This window comes from Octopus sinensis, linkage group LG2 (genome assembly GCF_006345805.1).
Source record: "Octopus sinensis linkage group LG2, ASM634580v1, whole genome shotgun sequence".
NCBI lineage: Eukaryota > Metazoa > Mollusca > Cephalopoda > Octopoda > Octopodidae > Octopus > Octopus sinensis.
In genome coordinates this window covers 80,039,087-80,061,586 of record NC_042998.1, presented here as the reverse complement: position 1 = coordinate 80,061,586, position 22,500 = coordinate 80,039,087, and the positions used below count along the sequence as shown (strand labels likewise).

Below are 22,500 nucleotides of genomic sequence, written 5' to 3'. Positions count from 1 at the left end.
TATGTGTGTATATTTGTGTGGGTGTGCAGTAATTATTAGCTTAGAGATGTGTGTATGGTATGTGTGTGAGAGAGAGAGTATGTTTGTCTTTGTATCTCAGTAAGTGGGTGGCCTTGTGCTCACATGTATGTTTCTGTGCATGTATGTGTGCATTTTTGCATGTGTATGCATGCATGTGTGTATTAGTCTTCTTTCTGTTTTTTGTATGCATGTATACATACTGTTCTTTTATGTGTGTGGTGATTATTAGCTTAGAGGATGTTGGATGTTTTAGTATGAATGAATGTGTGTGATATCAGACTTTTGTGTCAAGCACAATTGCTTTTTTAGCAGAGACTCAGTGTTACGGAACACAGCAAGCTATAGCAAATATTATAGATTGAATAAAAACCTTTAAACAATTTTTCGCTTTTTTTTTCTATTGTTGTTTTTTTTTAAAAAATTAGCTATTGTGGTGGTGCAGAACTTTTAACTAAACAATTAACAGACATGAAAAGGAAATTATCTTAGTCAGAAGATATATCCTTTTGAAGCAACACCAGCAAAAAAAAAAAATAAATAAATAAATAATAATAATAATAATAATAATAATGGAAAATGATAATGAAAAATATTTAATTATAATGTTTGAAAATATCCCATTGAAGGATTAACATGTGACTAGATAATAGAATTATACCTTTACTTATAGCCCCCTTCACAAATATATATATATATATATATAATATATATATATATATATATGAACACATGCAGGTGAGTATATTCATATACATATATATATATAGCATGTCAACTATTGTTGTCTTGTTGTCATCATTTAACATTTATTTTTCCATACTTGCATGGGTCAGATGGCATTTGTTGAGACAGATTTTCTATGGCCAGATGCTCACTTGTTGCCAAACAACATAATAATTCTCATGACCAGAGATATTTTTCACTGAAGACTGGAAATTTCATGTGATATCAAGACAAGTGCACATACAAAGACCTATATATTATTTAATGTCTGTTGTCCATGCTAGTATGGGTGTAGACACACACTCACAATGGGCTTCTATCAGTTTCCTTCTATGAAATCCACTCACAAGGCTTTTGGTTGACCAAGGGCTATAGTAGAAGAAACTTGCCTGACACACAATGAGCTCTTTACACGAACTCTCATCATTATTATTAATATCATTATTACCTCCGCCTTTGCTAAGGCGGAGGTATTGCTTTCAGTCATGTTTGCTTGTTTGTCCATGGACAAGATATCGTAAGAGCCACTGGATGGATTAGGATGAAACTTTCAGGGATGTTTGGCCTTGTGACTGGTACAAACTGGTTAGATTTTGGGATCAATCTGGTACCAGACAAGGATTTGGGATTACTTTTCCTGTTTTTTCATTTAATTTTTGAGAGCAGTCAGGTTCCGTTTTAGTATTCTCGTTTGTGAGAGCAGTCGAGCTTATTTCAAATATTTTCATTTTAAAAATCATATCTGACTAGTCAGTGAGAGGACGTTGGTGTTTTCTTGGCAGAAGTTATTATTACTATTATTATTATCATTATTAAGGTGGTGAACAGGCAGAATCATTATCACGCCAGGCAAAATGCTTAGTGGTATTTCGTCTGTCACTACTTTATGAGTTCAAATTCCACCGAGGTCGACTTTGCCTTTCATCCTTTTGGGGTCAATAAATTAAGTACCAGTTGCATACTGGAGGGTTAATATGATCGATTGTCCCCCTCTCCACAAAAATTCAGGCCTTGTGCCTACTGTAGAAAGGAATGTCCACTTTAGCCTTTTATAGAGGATTAGTGGAGGAAAAATGCAACAATGTTCTTGTGGAGACCTTGGGTGTCGAAAAAGATCAGCTAGTCGCTCTTTTCCAGAGAACTTTCAGGCTGGGATTGATGGATAATTTTCCCAAAAATCTCTGGCCTGGCATTGCTATCAGGGAGCTTTGCCTGCTTGAGATAAACTTTACAGGCACAGAAGTGCCATCAGCTGAGCATGTCCAATATTTTTCATCATTTGGGACTCTAAAGTCAGTTATTATTATTGTTATTGTTGTGATAAGGTGAGCTAAGGCAGTGGGTTAGCAGAATCGCTAGCATGCCAGGTAAAATGCTGAGTAGCATTTCATGTGTTTATGTTCTGAGTTCAAATTCAGTCAGAGTCAACTTTATCTTTCATTCTTTCGGGGTTGATAAAATAAGTACCAGTTGACACTGGGGTCAATGTAATTGATTTAGCACCTCACCCAAACCTGCTGGTCTTGTGCTAAAATTTGAAATAATTATTGTAAGGTGAGCGAGGAAAATCATTTGCATCCTTAGCTGCATTTCTTCCAGCTTTACATTCTGAGTCAACTTTGTCTTTTGCTGTTTTGGGGTCAATAAAATAAGTATCAGTTGAGCACTGGAGTCAGTGTAATCAACTTACAAACTTCCCTAAAATTACTGGCTTTGTGCTAAAATTTAGAAATTATTATTATTTTGTGGGCCTACAGTCCCACAAAACAGTTCCATTAATAAAGTTTATTTGTTAAATTTGGAGGAGAAAAAAAATTATCTTCTGCTACCAAGCCAGCATATTCAATCATGAATGATTGAGAGAGAGAGATTAAAATTTCAACTCCAAACAGTTCTTTATCAAAACAAAATTCTTATTAGATCATTAGTTATTCATTGAAACTTAAATCAAATTATTTAAATTATTATTAAATTATTTCTTACTCATTAAAATTCTCTTTCAAAGCAGAAGTTACTCATTGAAACTGTTTAAAAAAAAGTTATTCTTTGAAACTTATCTTTAATATCAAAGTTTCCCAATCAAAATTCTCTTAAATAGAAACTCTTTTTAAAACAAGTTATTCATTGAAACACTGAACCAGGTTTTAAAGCAGTGGTTATTCATACAAATTCTTTTTACACAAACATTGTGGCTGTGTGATAAGAGGTTTGCTTCCCAACCACATGGTTCCAGGTTCAGCCCCACTGTGTGCACCTTGAGCAAGTGTCTTCTTCTATAACCTCAGGCCAACCAAAGCCTTGTGAACTGCAAGAATCCCATTATGTGTATATATATGTATATACACAAACGAGGATCAGCTGAAAAGTTCATAGGTTGACCAAGATGCTCTCCTGGAATGTGACCAAATGAGGTTTACTTTTCAACATACTCTCCTTGTGGTCTACACACTTGTTCCAACATTGTTGCTGTGCTTGAATCCTATTAATGAAAAGACTTTTGTCTTGTTGGTCAAAAAAAGTCAACAGCAGATATGACATCATCACCCTGACACTAGTTCCCACTCAAGTGTTTTTCATGTTGGGGAACAGAGGATAGTCAGATGAGGCCTAATCAGGAGAATAAGGAGTGTGATCAACCAGTTCAAAGCCACAGTCACTTACAGCAGCCATTGAAACCAAAGATTTGCATGCTGGAGCATTGTCCTGATGAAACAAGTCCCTTTTCATCAGTTTTCCTGGGCTTTTGGTCTTGCTAGCCTTTCATAACTGCCTCAGCAAGTTGGCATAGTACTCTCCTTTGATGAAATGGCCCTTTTGAAGATAGTCAATAAACACAATGCTTTTTGCTTCCTAAAATACTGAGACCGTCACCTTTCCTGCAGATGAAATGACCTTAGCCTTCTTTGGAGCAGGTGAGAATAGGTGTTTCCATTGCATGGATTGTCTTATTGACTCTCGCTCAAAGTGATGAAGCCAACACTTATCCTGACTTAAGAAACATTCAAGAAAACCAGCTAGATCTGCCTCAAAAAACATCAGATTTTCCTGTGATGTGATCAGCCTGGTGCGCATTTGATCAGGTGTCAGAAGATGTAGCAGACACTGAGCAGACACCTTCGTCATGCCAAGTTCATTTTACAAAATATTCTCAACTTTTTCATGTGATATGTTGATAGCATTGGCTTTTTGAATTATAATCAATCTTCTGTCATCCATCACCATGTGGTAAACACAATTAATGTTTGGCTCAGTGGTGGCAGTTACAGGACGTCCAGATGTTGGGTCATAAAACTTCCCCTCTTAAATTCAGCTGCCCACTTTTGCACTGTTGATAAATCTGGAGTGTCATATACTAATGGAATAACTGTGTCTGCATGAATGTCCTTGGAGGCTCTACCCTTTTTCTGCAGGTACTTGGTAAGACCACAATGCCAATTTTTGTCCATTTTCAAGAGAAGTCACTACTAGTTACTTTTGAAGTTTTCTTTGAACAGTCAAATGTTAGTTTACCTGAAAGAAACAATGCAGTTATTTATAAGAAGAGATGAAATTGATGCATGCAAGATTTCACAGCTCTGACATCACTCCCTCATAGTCAGCCTATGAACTCTTCAGCTCACTGTCGTGTATATACATATATATATATATATATATATATTATATATATATATATATATGTGTGTGTGTCTATTTGCCCTCCACCATCACTTGGCCACTGGTGTCGGTGTGTTTATGTTCTGTAACTTAATGGTTTGACAAAAGACATCAATAGAATAAGTGCTGGTATCGATTCGTTTGACTAAAATTCTTCAAAGTTGTGCCCCAGCATGGCCACAATCTAATGACTGAAACAAGTAAACGATAAAAGATTACTCATTGAAAATCTTATGAAAACAAACTCATTCTCTCTTTAGATAAACATTACGTAAACCCATTTTAAACAAATATTACGCACTCAAATTCTTCAAACGAATGTTACTCATTCAAGGTTTTATCATAGATTTCATTAGCACTCTTCTGTAAATTTATCTGTAAAATCACTCACTATCTTCCTCACAATATTTCATTCTTCTTTTCCCCTTCAGTTCTTTCTTCTTTTCCTACATTCTCTATTGGCTCAGTTTGCATGGCCGCCAGCTGACCTTGAATGGTAGTTTGATTGTGTGTCATATTTTGATTTGAAATAAAGATCAGCTGTTCATTTAATTAACTCTGCAAGCTGTTAAACAATAGTTCGTTTATGAGGTCACACATTGTAGAGAGGCATATATTCAAAAGTGCCATTAATATTCTTCTGACATGCTTTTTATCTATTTCTTCACATTTCCCATACCATTTATGAACAAAATATTATAGACCTATCATTTAAACATAAAATATTTGTTTATAAAACAATGTTTAAATTTCCTTTATTAGAAATGTGTTAAAAATCCATTAAAATGTTGATGGAGAAAATTATTACATCCTCTGTTTGTGTATGTGTATGTATATATATATATGTGTGTATATAAGCACACACACACACACATATATATAAAGTGTAAATAAGCTTGTGTGTGTGTGTATGTGTGTATATATACATACACACACAGTGTTTATAAACATACATACTTACATATATATATATATGTATATCTATAATGTATGTATATACACATATACATACATGTGTGCATATATATATGTATGTGTGTGTATATATATGTATATATATATATATATATATGTGTGTGTGTATGTATATATTTATATACACATATACATATGTGTGCATATATATATGTGTGTGTGTATGTATTTATTTATATATATATATATATATACATATAATGCATGTATATATATACATATAATGCATGTATGTATATATACACACGTATATATATGAAATGCCTGTGTATATATATATATACACACACACACACATATATAACACATGTATATACATACACACATATATATATATATATACATATATAAATATATGTGTGCATATATATATGTACATAAACAAATGTGTACATATATTGTGTGTGCATGTGTGTGTGTGTGTGTGTGTGTGTGTGTGTTGATTCCTAAGTTTATTACACATTTTCACAGTTCCAGAAGGATATCATTGCTCTGTCCTCCATATTTTCCTCTTAATCATTTTTTTTATCACTCTACCTCTTAAAAGAAATAATAATAATTAAAAAAAAAAAAAAAACATTTGAGAACAGTTGGGTTGATTTGTTTGACTAAACTTAGCATGGCTGCTGTCCAGTGGCTGAAAAACAAGTGAAAGGGAGAAACAGCAGAGATTCTACGTTAAGAGAACCAAAAATTATCCTGGTGGTGTGTGTGTGTGTGTGTGTATTATTCCTAATATTATTATTATGTATATATACACACACACATACACACACACACACATATATACACACACACACACATATATATATATATATATAAAATTCAAGGATCAAGTTGCAGGAAGAATATATAGTTATGGATATGCAAATTTGGGACATCTGATCAGGGCTCATTTACTTTTGAGCCCAAACAATTTCATTATAGTACATATATATATATATATATATATATATATATACACACACACACATATATATATAAGATTCAAGGATCAAGTTGTAGGAAGAAAATTAGCTTCAAGCAAACCGTAGTTAAATATAAAAAACAACTTTCAAGAACAATAGTAGTTTGAGATGGAAGGTTGTGGATTTTTTTCTTTTCGTAGTACAATAAATTGAAAATAGTTCTTTTTATATTTCACGGTAGGCAACCAGGGTTACCAGGTGTGCAAATAAGAATACAGGAGTTAAGGAATGGAGTAGATAAGATCTGGGCTACATATGTTTCATAGCAAGCGGAACCTCGGAAGTGGTAAATATCCGAGCAAGGTGTATACTGCAGGCTGCTCTTCAGGCCAAGAATATCTTGATTAAACAAAAGTTTACATTGTTGCAAGGAGGTACATGTGTACACATGAAAGATTCAATTTAGAATATTACCATGTACCTCCTCATGACAGTGTAAACTTTCATTTATTCAAGATATTCTTGGCTTAAAGAGTAACATGTGGTATACACCTTGCTTGGATATTTACCATTTCCAAGGTTCCACTCACTGTGAAACATATGTAGCCCAGATCTTATCTACTCCATTCCTTAACTCCTATATATGTATGTGTGTATATATATATATAAGCCCATGTGCATACATACACACATGTATACAACAGACTTCTTTCAGTTCTGATTTGTCTACCAAATCCACTCATTAGGCTTTGATCAGCCTGGGGCTATAGTTGAAGACCCTTGTCCAAGGTGCCTCATAGTGGGACTTAACCCATGATCATGTGGTTGAGAATAATAAACATAAAAATCAAATGTGAGCTACAATGTGTTTCATGCTCAGATAGTACAGTCATCAGCTGGGTTTGTACAACATACAGTGTACTATAACTGCAATTGTTCAGGCTCAAAAGTATATCCATAACTATATTTGTCAAAGATGTGAAGGTACATGCTCAATGGTTAGAGCGTCAGGCTCACAATCATGAAGTAGTGAGTTCAATTCCTGGGTAAGATTGTGTGTTTGTATTCTTTTTATTTCACATTGCTCCAGTTCACTCAGCTGTAGAAATGAGTTGCAACATCTGGTGCCAAGCAGTATCGGCTTTTGCCTTTCCCTGAAATAACATCAGTGGTGTGGAGAGGGGAGCTATGCATGGGTGACTGCTGGTTTTCCATAAACAACCTTGCCTGGACTTGTGCCTCAGAGGGGAGCTTTCTAGGTGCAATCCCATGGCCATTCATGACCAAAGGAGGTCTTTATCCTTATCCTATTGTCAAATGTGTCCTTCACATCGTAAGGCAGAAGGTTATGGTTAGAAAGTAACTTGACTGCTATTTCTAGCAGCTAAGCTGTTGCATATCGACTCTCTAGTTGGCTCATCTAAAATGGAACATGGGAGACAGATGGATGAACAAAGAAACTAGTAGACATTACATTTAAGGATGTAGTTGAAGTAGATGTAAAAATATTGAACCAGAAGTTGAAAATGTAAAGCAGAATATAGAAGACAGACAGATAGATGGATGGAGAAACAGGTAGTGAATATGAAAGAATATAGTTAAGATTGAGAGAAAGATAAATAGGCTATTAGTACATCAAATTATTAGCTTGAAGCTATAGGAAAGACATAGTCAGCAAGTGGAAACATAAAATGAAGGATGGAGAACTGACAGGATAGACTGCCAACCAGCATGTGAAAGTGCAAGATGAGGTGAGCTAGGGCAGGGGGATGGCGTAGTAATCTTTTCAGTTTTAGGATAAGTATATTAAATAATCTTCCTGAAATTCCATAAAGTAAGCACTAAAAACAACATCTACTTGTGTTTCCAACTGGAAGATTCCACAGATTGTGTGTGCATTGAACAGTAATTCACTCTGACAAGTGCCTTTGTTCCGAAAGCTTTTCTCCCTTTGTCTAATGGTTAATTTTAACTTCACGGATAACATTTTCCATCCTGTTAATGGTATATAACTTCACTGTTGTTGAATGGAAAATCTCTCATTTAGGAAAATGCTATGGTTTAATTTTTAATGCCAGAGCCTAAAACTTTATTGAAAGAAAGACAGAAAATGGAAGAAGAAAGAAAGAACCTAACCAATACTTCAGCTTTAATAATATATTCATCATATTTCGGCATAATTGATCAGCCACCCACTTCCTTCACTCCCTCTATATCCTTTGAATAACATTCTTTATCAAAACTAAAATAACAATCAAACAATAAATAAATGTGCAACACCCCATCTCTTCCCTCTGAAAACTCATAAAAACATAAAAGAAAATATCAACAAATGCAACAAACAGCCACAAAAACATTTCTTTCTCTCAGCCTCTCTCTCTCATATATATATATATATATTATATATATATATGGTGTATATAGATAGATATATATGGTGTATATAGATAGATATAAAATATCTTTTTTAAAGTTTCTATCAATAGATCAGGTTTGAGAAATATTAAGCAAGAATGGTCTTATAGTAGACAAACCAACCATTCCACAAGTAGAGAATCAACATATTGTAAGCAGTAATTTGTTTAAGTAACTATTTTCACACTTCTCTGGATAGTAAAGTTGTTGCATTTTGTACATTGTGTGTGTGTGTGTGTGTGTACGTGCTTCTGTTTTTCATTTCATTATTTCTGTTTCATTTCTTTTTTTGACATGAATTTTGAAAGGGTCTACTACTCCCCCACTTCTGAAATTGTTGATCCTGATGGTGTTGATATTTTTGGGGAAGATAAAGTAAGCGTATAACATTTCCCTGCATATACTGTAGGTGTTGTTGAGATACGGCAGGAGATGAGTGGTGTGGAGGTTTCAGAAAACAGAGTTGATGGTGTGGTGAGGGGCATGATTGTTAAGCCTGACTGGACTGTTCTGGAGACAGCAGTGGTGGCAGTGATGCTATGTTGAGATGAGATTTAAATAAATATGAGGAATGATAGTAAACAGGAAATGATGGCTATGTGATTAATATTTGAACCTGAAAACTGGCAGTCGAGTCATCTAGTACTGCATATTACCTTAGATCTATACATATATTTATTTCAAGCAAAACTCAGTTCTGGTGCTTAAGGGCTTTCTGCTTATCTTTTACTAAATATGTTTTATCAAACAGAATGAAGCTAAGCTAAGGTAACTTCCTTTACAACAACCAGTCTTCCTCTTTATGAGGCTGGTTCCAGTATTCTTTAACTCAATAATTCCACTTATACTTATATATATATATATATAATTCTAAATTTGGGTATACACCTGGTAGTATGCCGTTTCAAGCACGTTCCCTGCATTTGGCTACCTGATATCATCAACAGTGTGGATATGAAGTACCTTTAGATAAGTCACCTGATGAGGTATATCTGCTCTGAATGATGCACCACAACTAATTGTGCAGAACCTTACCTGTGAAGGACTGATACAAGAGGAGTCAAAACGATTGTAGTGATTAATAAAGAATCTTGTGAATTCCATTTTCTCTTTCTTTCATTTTATATAAATGTACGTCTATATATATATATATATATATATATACATACATATAATGAATATCGACAGCTGTCTGCAATGTATATATATGAGAGAGAGAGAGAGAGAGAACCTTTATATGCAGACACATATGCGCACATCATTATCATCATCATAGTTTTAATGACCACTTTTCCATACTTGCATCGGTCAGATGAAAATTTGGTGAGGCAGATTTCTTTATGGCTTGTTGCTCTTTCTGTCACATGTGCACATGCACACACACACACACGCATCTTCCTACATCTCCCTCTTCACAGGTTCCACCTATTTTGTGTACTTGGTACTTCTTTATGCAACTGTCACTCTCTATATGCATCACATGCCCAAACTAGCGTAGCCTTTTGTTCCACACTATATCATATCTGACACCTCTTTTATCCAGTTTTTCTTACAATTCATTTGTGCTCTGTCATCATTCATGCATGCAAACATTACACTCCTTGCAGACATGCTCAATTCATTTCTTTATAGTCTTTGGAAATCTTCTGCATTCGAGGTCCAGTTTCACTACTGTGCAGCATTTCACTTAATATGCAAACATATAATTTGTTTTCAAATTTTGGCACAAGGCCAGCAACTTTAGGGGAAGGGCAGGCCAATTGCATTGACTCCGGTATTCAACTGGTACTTATTTTATTGACCCTGAAAGGATGAGAGGCAAGTCGACTTCGGTGGAATTTGAACTCAGAATGTAAAGACGGATGACATGCCACTAAGCGTTTTGCCCAACTTGTTGCCCTAGCAAATCTGCCAGCTTGCTGCGCTACACAACCATATAATTGACAAGCATTTGATATGCAAAGAGAAACCTTTGCCACCTACAGAAGTAATAAGTCCCTGAACTTTTTCCACCCTGGCTTTCATGCTTTTGGAATACTCTCCTCCACTGCTAATTAGGCCACCTAAACGAACAAAAGCTTTGAACTACTTCTTAGAGTCTTCTGAGCATTTGAGGGAATTTATTCACATATGTTTCAACTACTAACTAATCTTGTGCATCTACCACTTATAAAATCAACCTTCACTGCATGTAATCCCAATACACTTCCCATGCAGCCATAGGTACATTTATATGGAATTTCTATCTTACTTCTTTTCAGCATACAGAACACAATCATTTCCCTAATGACTTCTTTCCCTCTTATTAAAAGTTTAATGTTTGCTAAGTTTATTTTGAGGCCTTTTAATTGTGGGCTTTGCTTCCATGTCTGAAATTTCTTCTCTAAATATTCTGTAGACTCAGTTATAAGAACTAGGTCATCAGCATACAAGAATTCTCATGAACAACTGGCCTTTAAACTCCTCTGTTATAACCTAGAAGAGTATAATAAACACGAGGCAGCTGAAAATTGAACCCTAATGGACTCTATTTGAATGCTAAATACTATCATTGATCTCACTGTCACTGTACTTCTGTAGATGGCTTATATGGCCTCACAAATCATTCGTCTACTAGATTCTTTGTCTACCAGGCTACAAAGGAATGAACTTTGTCAAAGGAAATCTGCAGGTCAATGGCTGTTAAGGATCAGGATTTGCTCTTACCTATATACTTCTGCTGTTGCATCTGTGGGAAGATGGCATTATTATTATATCTTCCTGATACAAAGCTGAACCACATCATATCAAAACTAATTGTGACATAACTCTTTCTGTAACATGGGTCATCAGTTTGATGCTTCTGTAGTTGTTTTCTTCTAGTGCACCTTCTTTGGCCTTGTAGGTTGGTCAGCACATACAGGATCCATGGCCTTTACAGGGTCGCAGTAAAGTTGGTGAAAGCAATGCTCAGTTTGAACATCTGCAAGTTGACATGCGCAGGAAAACATGGGTAGTGAGGGAATTCCATTAGATTGACATTAGGGACATAAGGAAGGTTTGGCTGTAATAGTTCATGGGAGTCATAGTAGGAGTGGCAAGAAGGGGAGAGATAAGTGTATTGAGTGGAGGTGGTATGCAACTAGCTGTTTCCCAGAAGCCAGTGTCATAGTAGCTGTAGAGTAGATAGCATTTATACACACATGTATGTATGTATATCTATCTACATATGCACATATACATACATAATTCGTGTGTGTGTGTGTGTGTGTGTGTGTATACATACATACATACACACATACACACACGCACACACACACACTTGTACATACTTGTGTTTGTGCGTGTGTGTAGCTCTTTAATGGATACTTTTGAAATCTTAGAGAAGAAAAGAAATATGTATTTTTTTTCGTGGAATATTCCATGGTTCTAACATATGGCTTTGAATCCTAGCTTTTCATTCTTTTCCCTTTTTCCCTTATCAGTATGTATGTCTACCACTCTCTCTCTCTCTTCCTCTATCTCCTCCCCTTGCCTCTCACTCTCTCTTGATGGAAAAGCCAGTCCCTTACTTATCTTGTATTTTGATCTGGTTTGGTTGCAATTTAGAAATTTGTCCTAGATTTTACAAGATATTGTATATTAGGAATATTTTAGTTGAAAAAAAGATTTTTTCTTGCTCAATCAGCAAAATGGCCTACTACTACTACTACTACTACTACTACCATCACAACCACTACTACCACCAACACCACTATCATCACAACCAACACCATTTCTACTGCTACCACCACAACCATTATTACCAGCACCTTCACAACCACTACTACCACCACCAACACAACCAACACCATTCCTACTGCTTGTTGCTGCTGCTACTACTACTACCACCACCAACACTAATACTACTACATGATACAAAATTCTAGTGAAGTAATACAGAGTTAGTTGTCCACTTCATATTTATTGATTTTGAAATGATTCATTGATAGATTGATTTGTTTTCATAAATCTGAGTAGGAATCATCGGAAAACCGTTTTTGGCATGTTCTTAGATAATAACAACACAGATATTATCCATCGCTTCTCAAGTAATTGCAATCTTCCACTTTTCATAAAATAAAATCATCTACCCACCACCATCACCATCCCCAAATTCAATTCCTCTTGTCAATATATCACAGATTTGACATTTGTAAATATGACCACCATCAAAGTATATATCTCATTATCATCATCATCCTACTCATCATCATCATCATCATGCTCATTATCATCCTCATTGTCATTATTGTCATTTTCATTATTATCATCATCATCATGATCATCATCCTCATACTCATCCTTATTGTACTTTTCATCGTTACCATCATTATCGAACTCATTGTCATCATCATCATCATCGTCATAGTGATCATCTTCGTTCTCATCGTCATCATCTTCATATACTTCATCATCATCATGCTCATCTTCATCATCATTATCTTGCTTATTATTATCATCATCATCATTCTCTTCATCATCATCATTGTCATCAGTATTAATGCTAACAACATAGCCAACATTTATATCCTAAGAATGTTTTAATATTTCATATAGAGGTGAAATGCTGAATAAGAGAAGGCACTGTCTATATCTTTTGCAGGTTTTACCAGAGATATTAAGGTTATGTTCTTTAGACCTGTCCATTTATACTATGCAAAACTATGGTCAAAGACTTTCTGGCTTGTTCATCCTGACTTTTTTCTGGCAGTGTATCTAAGATTACATCAACAAATATACCCTTTTTAAAATGTCTGTATAGTGTAATTTGAAGGTTTGGTAGCTATTTTTAGCATATTTAGTTACTGTGTAAGGCAGTAATTCTCAACCATTATTTTGTCTTTGGACACCCCCCCTCTTTCATTTCTGTTTTACTCTAATGGACCGCCATAGCCATTCAGTGTATATAAAAAAAAACAATCTTGCTGTATTTTTATAATTAAATATTATTAGGAATTGCATTTTAAAGATGTATTGTAGAAGTGCAAGCAATTTATTGCACATAAATTTTAACAACAAAATCTGATATGTACCCCAAGGGTTATGTGGACCCCAGTTCTGAAACACTTGTATAAGGGGTTTCCTTGTTATCCATGAGGTTGATGCAGTTGGTGTTCATCTTAAACTTCTTTGAAATGATGTCTGTAAAGAAAATATGTCTATAGATGAGCCCATAATGGCACCTCTTTGTGGTTCCTTGACCTAAGAGAAACATCCAACTAATCTCCCTTGATTTCACCACTTCCCATCTGTGTTTTTCATTTTAATATCTACTTATCTATGCTTACATATGTTAGAAGTTTGTTGAAATAGATTTTCCGTAGCTGGATGCTTTTCCTGTCATCAACCTTCACTTGTTTCCGAACAAAGTAATGTTTTCACCCCAAGTTCAAACATGTTTTCACAGAAGGTTGGAAAGAAATGATTCTGCTTGTCTGATAGTGATGTTTATTTACAATTGACACATGATACCAAGACAAGGAGACGCACACACATACAACACTATCTTAAAAGCAAAAAAGGACACTTTGGATAATGTAGTCCTAAATATATTATACCTGAAGAAAAAGATTAGATGTTCAAGCTTGAAATGCTTTTGAATATAGATCTGCTCTATCAAGATTGACCTATGTCCTCTCTGAGGTTAAGATTCATTTTTCATCTACTTCACATTTTACAAACAGGAGTTGAGTGATCTGTGGCTCTTTAGACTGAAGAAGATGTAGATTCAACCAAAGACAAATAGTGAATAAATTGATAAAGATTGTTCTATTTTTATAAATACAGAATGGGAGTATGTATTCTCTACTTGCCGACTTGCAAAATAGATTAGCTGTGGCAATCTCAAGTGTCAAAATAAAGTTATTGATACAAAAGGGCTTCAGTTTTGGAAGAAAGAAATGTTACTTGAAATATGGTGAAACATTCTGGAATGTAGCATTCTACAAGAAGATGATGGAGTAATGTATGAGTGTGTGTGAATGTGTGTGAGTGTGTGTGTGTATGCACACACGTAGATACATGTATGATGTGACAATCTAGCTAATACATACTTTCAGTAGAGTTGGAAAGTGAGCTAGAAAGTAATGAAATTATATTTTCAATGTAGAATAAATACTCTGTGTGTTTAATGATTTATACTTCAAGTTTGTTGTGGAGTCATGTTCTCTTGAAGTTACATATTTAGAAGGGGTTGTTGGCTTGAGTGTGTCACCAATCTGAGACTATAAGGCTGCTGGCTGTATAGACCATTATTATTGCTACCAGCAATTAGGCATGCTTGCTGATATAGCAGCATAGTAATCACTGAATTATTAATGAGAATTTAATTAAATTAATCCAAACATCAAGTATATTCATGAGCATAATTTCACATTGTTGGCACACACTTTATCAGGAGAGATTCACTACAAGATCCTTAAATTTTTAAGTGAATGACTACACGTTGTCTCTTAAAAATATCAACCGTGTACATAGTTTTAAAAGAAATCAATAAACACTGTAGTTCCATAAAGACTATTCTGTAAAGTAGTATGTATTTCCAGTGAAGTGAGTTTTATTTTATGGCTTCACTTCATTCCATTGATTATGGCCTTAGGATAAGGATAAACATCATATACTCTCACTTTCCACCCCTTCTAAATTTAAGTCCATCTACCAATTTAATGATTCAACATTTCTTGGCCTTGTACTAAAAAGAATACATTCTAAATTCCATTGTTTAATGGAAGAAATACATAAACATACCATCAGATTTATGTTTTTATTTCAGCACTGTTTCTTTCTCTCTTTCTCACTCTGTCTCTCTTTTTATTCCCCTCCACTTTGTCACACATACATACACACACACACACATATACATACATACATACATACATACATACATACATACATACATACATACATACATACGCATACATATTTTGCATTCTCTCTGTCATCAGATAGAGCAGTAAGTGAGGAAACTCAAACTAATGGCAAAAAAAGCTTATTGCTTTGAGCAAATGAATACCTTCTTTGACATGCTTTGAGCACTTTTTTCTTCCACTGTGTGTGTAGTCAACATAACAATTAGAAATGGGAAGCGCAGAGTAGTGACAGTGAAGCCTCATCTTTGAATAAACTAAGATTTACTACATGTACAAGCAAATGTGTGTGTATGTATGTATGTATGTATGTATGGATAGATAGATAGACAGACAGGCAGGCAGGCAGGCAGGCAGACAGACATATATTGTTTTTTAACTCCAACTTAACTCTGATCATACAGATCTATGATCAAAGAAAAATTGTATGTAGGACCTCAGTATCCAATGTGCCTTCCCTTCTTTTAAGACAGTAAGTGATATGAGAGTTATTTGGCTGCTATTTTTAACAGTTCCTACCACTGCATAGAGACTTCCTCATTGGCTCACATTCATACAGTCATACATACATATTTAAATGCACACACACACACACACATTTTGTTATGATTTATTTCTGTATCAATTCTCTGTTTATTTCTTTGATCTAATTTCTAATTGTTGAATGTTTGTTCCTCTTTCAGAAATATCTAGCTGTTAGAATATTGTGGAAGAAGAAAGAAAATTCCTGTTTCTTTAGATGAAAGCGCCAGAAAACCAAAGATGACGTTGGTAAATGACAGTTGCCATAAAAGGCTCCGGGATATCCAGGAGAAATTTCACATGTAAATATGAACAACTTTTATTGATGTTAAATCAGACTTTGTTTTTTTTTTTTTTCTTTTAAAGAAGGCATTTTGCATCTTTTACTGGTTTCTGTTGTTGAACTGTCAGCATGCTGGGGCACCACCTTGAAAGGGTTTTTACTTGAACAAATCATTCCTAGTACTTTTTTTTTTTTAAACTGGTGCATACTCTTTTGCCAGATGGAGAAGTTACAGGGACATAAACAAACCAATACTTGTTGTTAAGCAGTGGTAGGCAACAAACAAAGACATCCACACATATTTACACACTCACACACACACACACACACATGATGGGATTCCAAACAGCTTTTGTCCACTAAAATCACTCATAAAGAACTTGCTGGGTAGGGACTTTAGTAGAAGACACTTGCTCATGATGTCATGCAACAGGAGTGAATCACATGGTTGCCAAAGCAGCTTCCTAAACCCACAGTCATACCTGCTGGTTACTATTTCTAACAGGTCTAATTACTACATAGAGGTTCTCTTACTGGTTCATGAAATGTATTATTTGTATACTTTCTGAAGGCAATGGCCTCCAATGACACCACTGGTGCCAAACCATATTGGTTCCTGCCTTTCCCTTAGACAACATCAACATCATGGAGAGGGCTAATATGCTTCATGTGTATCTCTTGATATTCTACTGACAGAAAATCCTTGGCCCATGCCCATGCCCTGGAAAAGAACTTTTAGATGCAGACACATGGTCAAGACTAAATAATGGAGGTCTTGGGGACTTCATGTAATTTCTGTCCATTAGCTACAGTGTTTTGTCTGAATTTTATTCCTTTATTGGTTTTAGTGATTGGACTGAAGCCTTGTTGGGAGTGCTGATTCCAAGATCTTTTACCTTTTTATTCAAACGTAGTGTATCAAGGACTACATTATCTAATGTTTCCTTTCATGAAAGAAATTCTACCTCAGAGCTTTTTTCAATATGGTATTTATTTTATTGGTTTGTTTTGAATAGTTAAGTTCTACCATTTGGTAGAAAGGGATGTAACTTGACACACCACCTTACACCAGTATTTATATATTTGGTGTTCATCATTTAGACTGGTTACATTGTGTGTGTGTGTGTGATTAATGGTATGAAACAATGTGTCGATTTGCATCCCTTTATGCTAAATAATAAACCTCAAGCATTCAGTAGTACAAATGGTGAGAGGTGACATAGATGGTTGAGTGAATAAATTAAATGAATTATTGAGCAGCGAGTTAAGAAGTTGGCTAATTCATATGCTGGGACTATTTTTTTTTTTTTCCAATTCATAAATATTCTTTTTTTTTCAGTTCATAAATATTCTTTTCTACTCTAGGCACAAGGCCCAAAATTTTTGGGGAAAGGGCCAGTCAATTAGATTGACCCCGGTACACAACTGGTACTTAATTTATCGACCCTGAAAGGATGAAAGGCAAAATCAACCTTGGCAGAATTTGAAATCAGAATGCAAAGACAGATGAAATACTGCTAAGCATTTCATCCGGCGTGCTAACATTTCTATCAGCTCGCCACCTTTCAATTCATAAATATCAGCTACATGATTCAGTCCATATAACTGATAAGTATCACAGGATAAGAAACATGTCATTGCACTTTGTAACAACTGCACAGTAAAACTGGGAAGTTGTTTGTCAGCTTGCAGGCAACAAACTGATCGAGTCAATTAGAGTGTTGGATAGATTATTTTAAGGTATTTGTTCCAACTTTCTATATTCTAAATTCAAATCCTGCTGAGGTCAACTTTGCCTTTCATCAGTTTGAGATTGCTAAATATAACAATCTCCTGGACAGTGGAATGGTAAACTCTAAGAATTTGGACCAGATAATTTTCCCTATTAGTTTTAACTCTTTGCATACTGAGTTTATATCCTGCCGTGGCCTGCTTTAGGTAGCAAACTTAAACCATTACCTAGTAAAACACCATCATCTGGTACCTTAGGTGATTTAACAGCATCCACTTCGTTGCAGGCATTGAGGCTAGGTCTCCCCTTTTGGGGGTACCTTCCTCTGTCACTCCCACTAATCTTGGAGACCCTGCAAAGCAATGGTTCTCAACTAGGGTCCATATAAGAATTTTAGGGGTCCAAGCAAACAAAATAGTAAATTAGAGGCCCACAGTAGTATTTTAAAGGGCCATGAAAAAAATTTTGCTTTGGATGCAGTTATTGCAGGGAACAGCAAGGTTTCTTTAACATTTTGTATAATTCAACATGTTTCCACTGGCCACGGAAACGTTTTCTCAGAGAGTGTTATGGCAAACCTACACAAGTGAATGTGGAAAAAAACAATAGAGGAATTCTTAAATAACTAACTATAAAACTAGTTTTAACCCTTTAGTGTTTAAACCGGCCAAATCCGGCCCAATATATTCTACATGTTTTATATTCAAACTGGCGATATCTAGCCTCTCACTCCTAACCTACAATGCCATTCTGAAAATAAGTAATCACATCATTGAAACCTCAAAGCAATAAGATAATGCATGATTAATTCAAAACAATTTGAGTGAAAAAGTATTACATTTAACAGAGTGTTCTGAACACTAAAGGGTTAAACATCAAATGGTTATGGGGGTCCACAAGATGAAAATAGTAATCAAAGGGGTTCATAGATAAAAAATGGTTGAGAACTACTGTTGTAAAGGCTCATGGGCCTTCCGTTCTGACTAAAAGTAAGTAAAAACATTGAATTCATCTTCTGTGGGTAATAGTTCAGAGATGGATAGGCTCTGTATCAAGCTGATTTATCCAAATACCTACATGAAGATAGTGGCTTCTATACAGAAATACTATTTCACTATTTGTTCTGTGAATTTTTATAGATATTGTTTTTGTCTTTTTTTTTTTTTTTTTATCTAGTTTCAGCTCACTAGCTGTGGCCATGCTGGGGCACCGCCATTTATATATATATATTTATTTATTTATTTATCTATTTATTTCTGAATTACATTTTGTTCCTTTCTATCATTACCTTCAGCACTCTATACTTGTATGCTGAAATATGGCATTTGGCTATAATATGAAAAATAACTTGATATTTCCTGTTCATACAATACCATCATAATATGGAACCTCACTTGAAATTCTTATGGATTTTTAATAAAATTGACTGTACTAGCCATCAGATGCACTCTGAAACACATGAATATTTTGTTATTAAATGTTATTTATTTGTCTCAGTGATAAGATTGTTAACTCTGTCGAAACTTTCTAATGCCTAAGAAACCACCTATTTTGATATTGAACATCTTTTCTTGTGTATGTGTTTATATATATATATATATGTATATATATATATATATGTACATCATCATAATTTAATGTCCATGTTCCATGCTGGCAATATAATATCACTTGATATATATATATATATATATATATATATACACACACACACACACACACACACACCACACACACACACACATATACATGTGGATGTGTGTCTGTGTGTGTGTCTTTTGCCAATGTACATCAGTGGAAGATGTTCACATCAGTGAGAAAAACCAATAAAACTGGTGCATTTGAACCAAAAATACCTGGTATTTATTCTGCCTGAGTTGCCCAAACACTTTCTTGTCAATCTTACAATCGGAAATGCAGTGGAACAGTGATTGGTTCAGCATTGGAAACCCATAACTAACAATGTTATTGTTCATGAAACTCATGATATAAATTTTATAAAAATAACACACATATTACAGCTACCTAATATTAGTACTACACTTACAGTAATAAAATATCATCAAAATAACTATCATCATCATCATCATCATTTAATGTCCACTTTTTCATGCTTGCATGGGTTAGGCAGAATTTGTTGAGGCAGAATTTCTGTAGCTGGATACCCTTCCTGTTGTGAATCCTCCTCCTCTGTTTCCTATTAATGTAACACTTCCTCATAGCCAGGCATGTTTTTCTACAGAAGACTGGAAGCAAATGACATTGCTTGTGTAACTGTGATACTTTTATCTTTTATCTGTTTCGGTCATTTAGACTGCAGCCATGCTGGGGCACCACCATGAAGAGCTTTTAGTCGAATTAATTTTCTCTTTTTTTTAAAGCTTGGTACCTATTCTCTTGATCTCTTTTTATCAAACTGTTTAGTTACGGAGGGTGGGGAGAGGGACACAAGCATAAACACACATAAACACTGGTTGTCAAGTGATGGTGTGGGATAAACACAACCACAAAGACACACACACACATATATATATGACAAGCTTCTTTCAGTTTCCATCTACCAAATCCATTCTCAAGGCTTTGAAGCCATGCAATGGGACTGAACCTAAAACCATGTGGTTGAGAAGCAGACTTCTTACCGCATGGCCACACCTGCACCTTGTTTACAATCATCACATGACATCAGAACAAGGGAACACATGCATACCTTCAAGGGATGCCCAAGAACGGCTGCAGTTCGATGGTTAAAAGAAACAAAAGAAAGAAAGAATAAAGCAAATACTTCATGATCAGGCAAGAGAACATCAATTTGCTCAGTGTCTCCTAGAAAAAACACCCAAACCTTCCTCAAATCACACTATTTTCTTTAAAAAGGGGTGGAGGCTACTGAAAAATAAGCAAGAAGTAGAGATGGTCACTACTAAACATCTTTGATCATTGTCTTGCTTGATCAGGGCTGGCTGGGTTTAAATAACAAGGATATACCAGAGATTGATTAATATAATCTGCTTATACCTTTAAAATTAGTGCTCCAGTATGGTCGCAATCCAGTGACTGAAACCAGTGAAATGAAAATAAGACTAAAATATATAAATATATATATATATATATTTATATAAGGAAATTAAAAAAAGAAATTAACATGAGGTAAGGGGTTGGAAAAGGAAGTGTTTAAATTCCTAAAATTTGTGTTGAGTAATTGGATGTAGTGAAAAATGATCTTGACTTTATATGGAGATGTAAAAGAAAAAAACAGTGTGTGGGCGACAGAATGGAGATATGGAAATTTAAATAAATAAAATATAAAATAAAAATACAAGTAAAAATTTAAAAAAAGCCCCACGATGGCTGTAGGAATTTAAACTAGTTTCAGTGATAGCAGGAGAAGGGATTGAAGACATAAAGGAGGCAGAAAATATCTAAATTAAGATTCCCTGATTGGGGCAATAGTGATGGAGTTGGTAATAATGATGGTGGTGGTGGTGGTGGTGGTGGTGGTGGTGGGTAACTTTCTGGAACAGATGTTGTTAAATGGTTTGAGGTTGTTAAAGCATAATTATGGATTCAACCCTTACAAGCTAGCCCCCCTTTTTCAGCCCCACCCCCCTGTTGCTATTCGAATGGAAATGATTAGAAGATGGGGTGGAGGAATGGAAGTGATGCAAATTTTAAACTAATTTCAGTTATTTTGGTAGTCATTTTTTGGTGACTTATATATATATATATATATATATGTATGTAAATGTAATAATTTTATATTTGGGCATACACCTTGTAGTGTTGTTCACAGTGAACAAGAATGAAAGTACTTTTTGACAAGTCACCTGAGGAGACACATCTGCACATATGATGCATCCGATTTCATTAGGGTTGCCTCTCAACTTCTCCAACTTCTGCAGCAGTGGCTCGAGAGCCAAACATACAGGAGTGGAGACAAGGGACATCCTTGACGAACTGAACGCTTGATCGAAAACGGCTTCGTTAGGTAACCGTTTATATGGACTGTGGACTTGATGCTGCTGTACATAGTGGAGATCCACCTGTGAAAACAAGGGTTCAGCCCAGCCACTTCGAGGACCACCGCCAGGTACTGATGGTCTACCCTATCGAATACTTTACTTTTGTCTAAATGGACCAATGCCCCTCCTTTGCCGGCTAATTTCCCAACCCTGTCTATAGTGTAGCGGAGAAGGTGAAGATTATCCTAGATCGACCTGCCTGGGATTGCACATGTCTGTGCCTTTCCAACAAGTTTCTCCACGACAGCTGTCAACCTTTTTGCTAACACCTTGGCCAAAATCTTTAACTCTACATTAAGTAGTGTTATGGGCCTATAATTACTAATACTATCCCTCTTGCTCGGGTCTTTCTGGACCAGCA

General features: G+C 35.2%; 1 protein-coding gene across 2 annotated transcripts in view; it reads left to right on the top strand.

Annotated features, from left to right (window-relative positions):
- Positions 1-22,500, top strand: part of LOC115232532 — a 277,962-nt gene that overhangs the window by 170,646 nt on the left and 84,816 nt on the right. For both annotated transcript variants that reach the window (XM_029802460.2, XM_029802461.2), the window contains one exon: positions 16,267-16,407. In XM_029802460.2, the coding sequence (XP_029658320.1) occupies positions 16,346-16,407 (62 nt within the window). In that variant the 5' untranslated portion in view covers positions 16,267-16,345. The remainder of the gene's footprint in view (positions 1-16,266; positions 16,408-22,500) is intronic.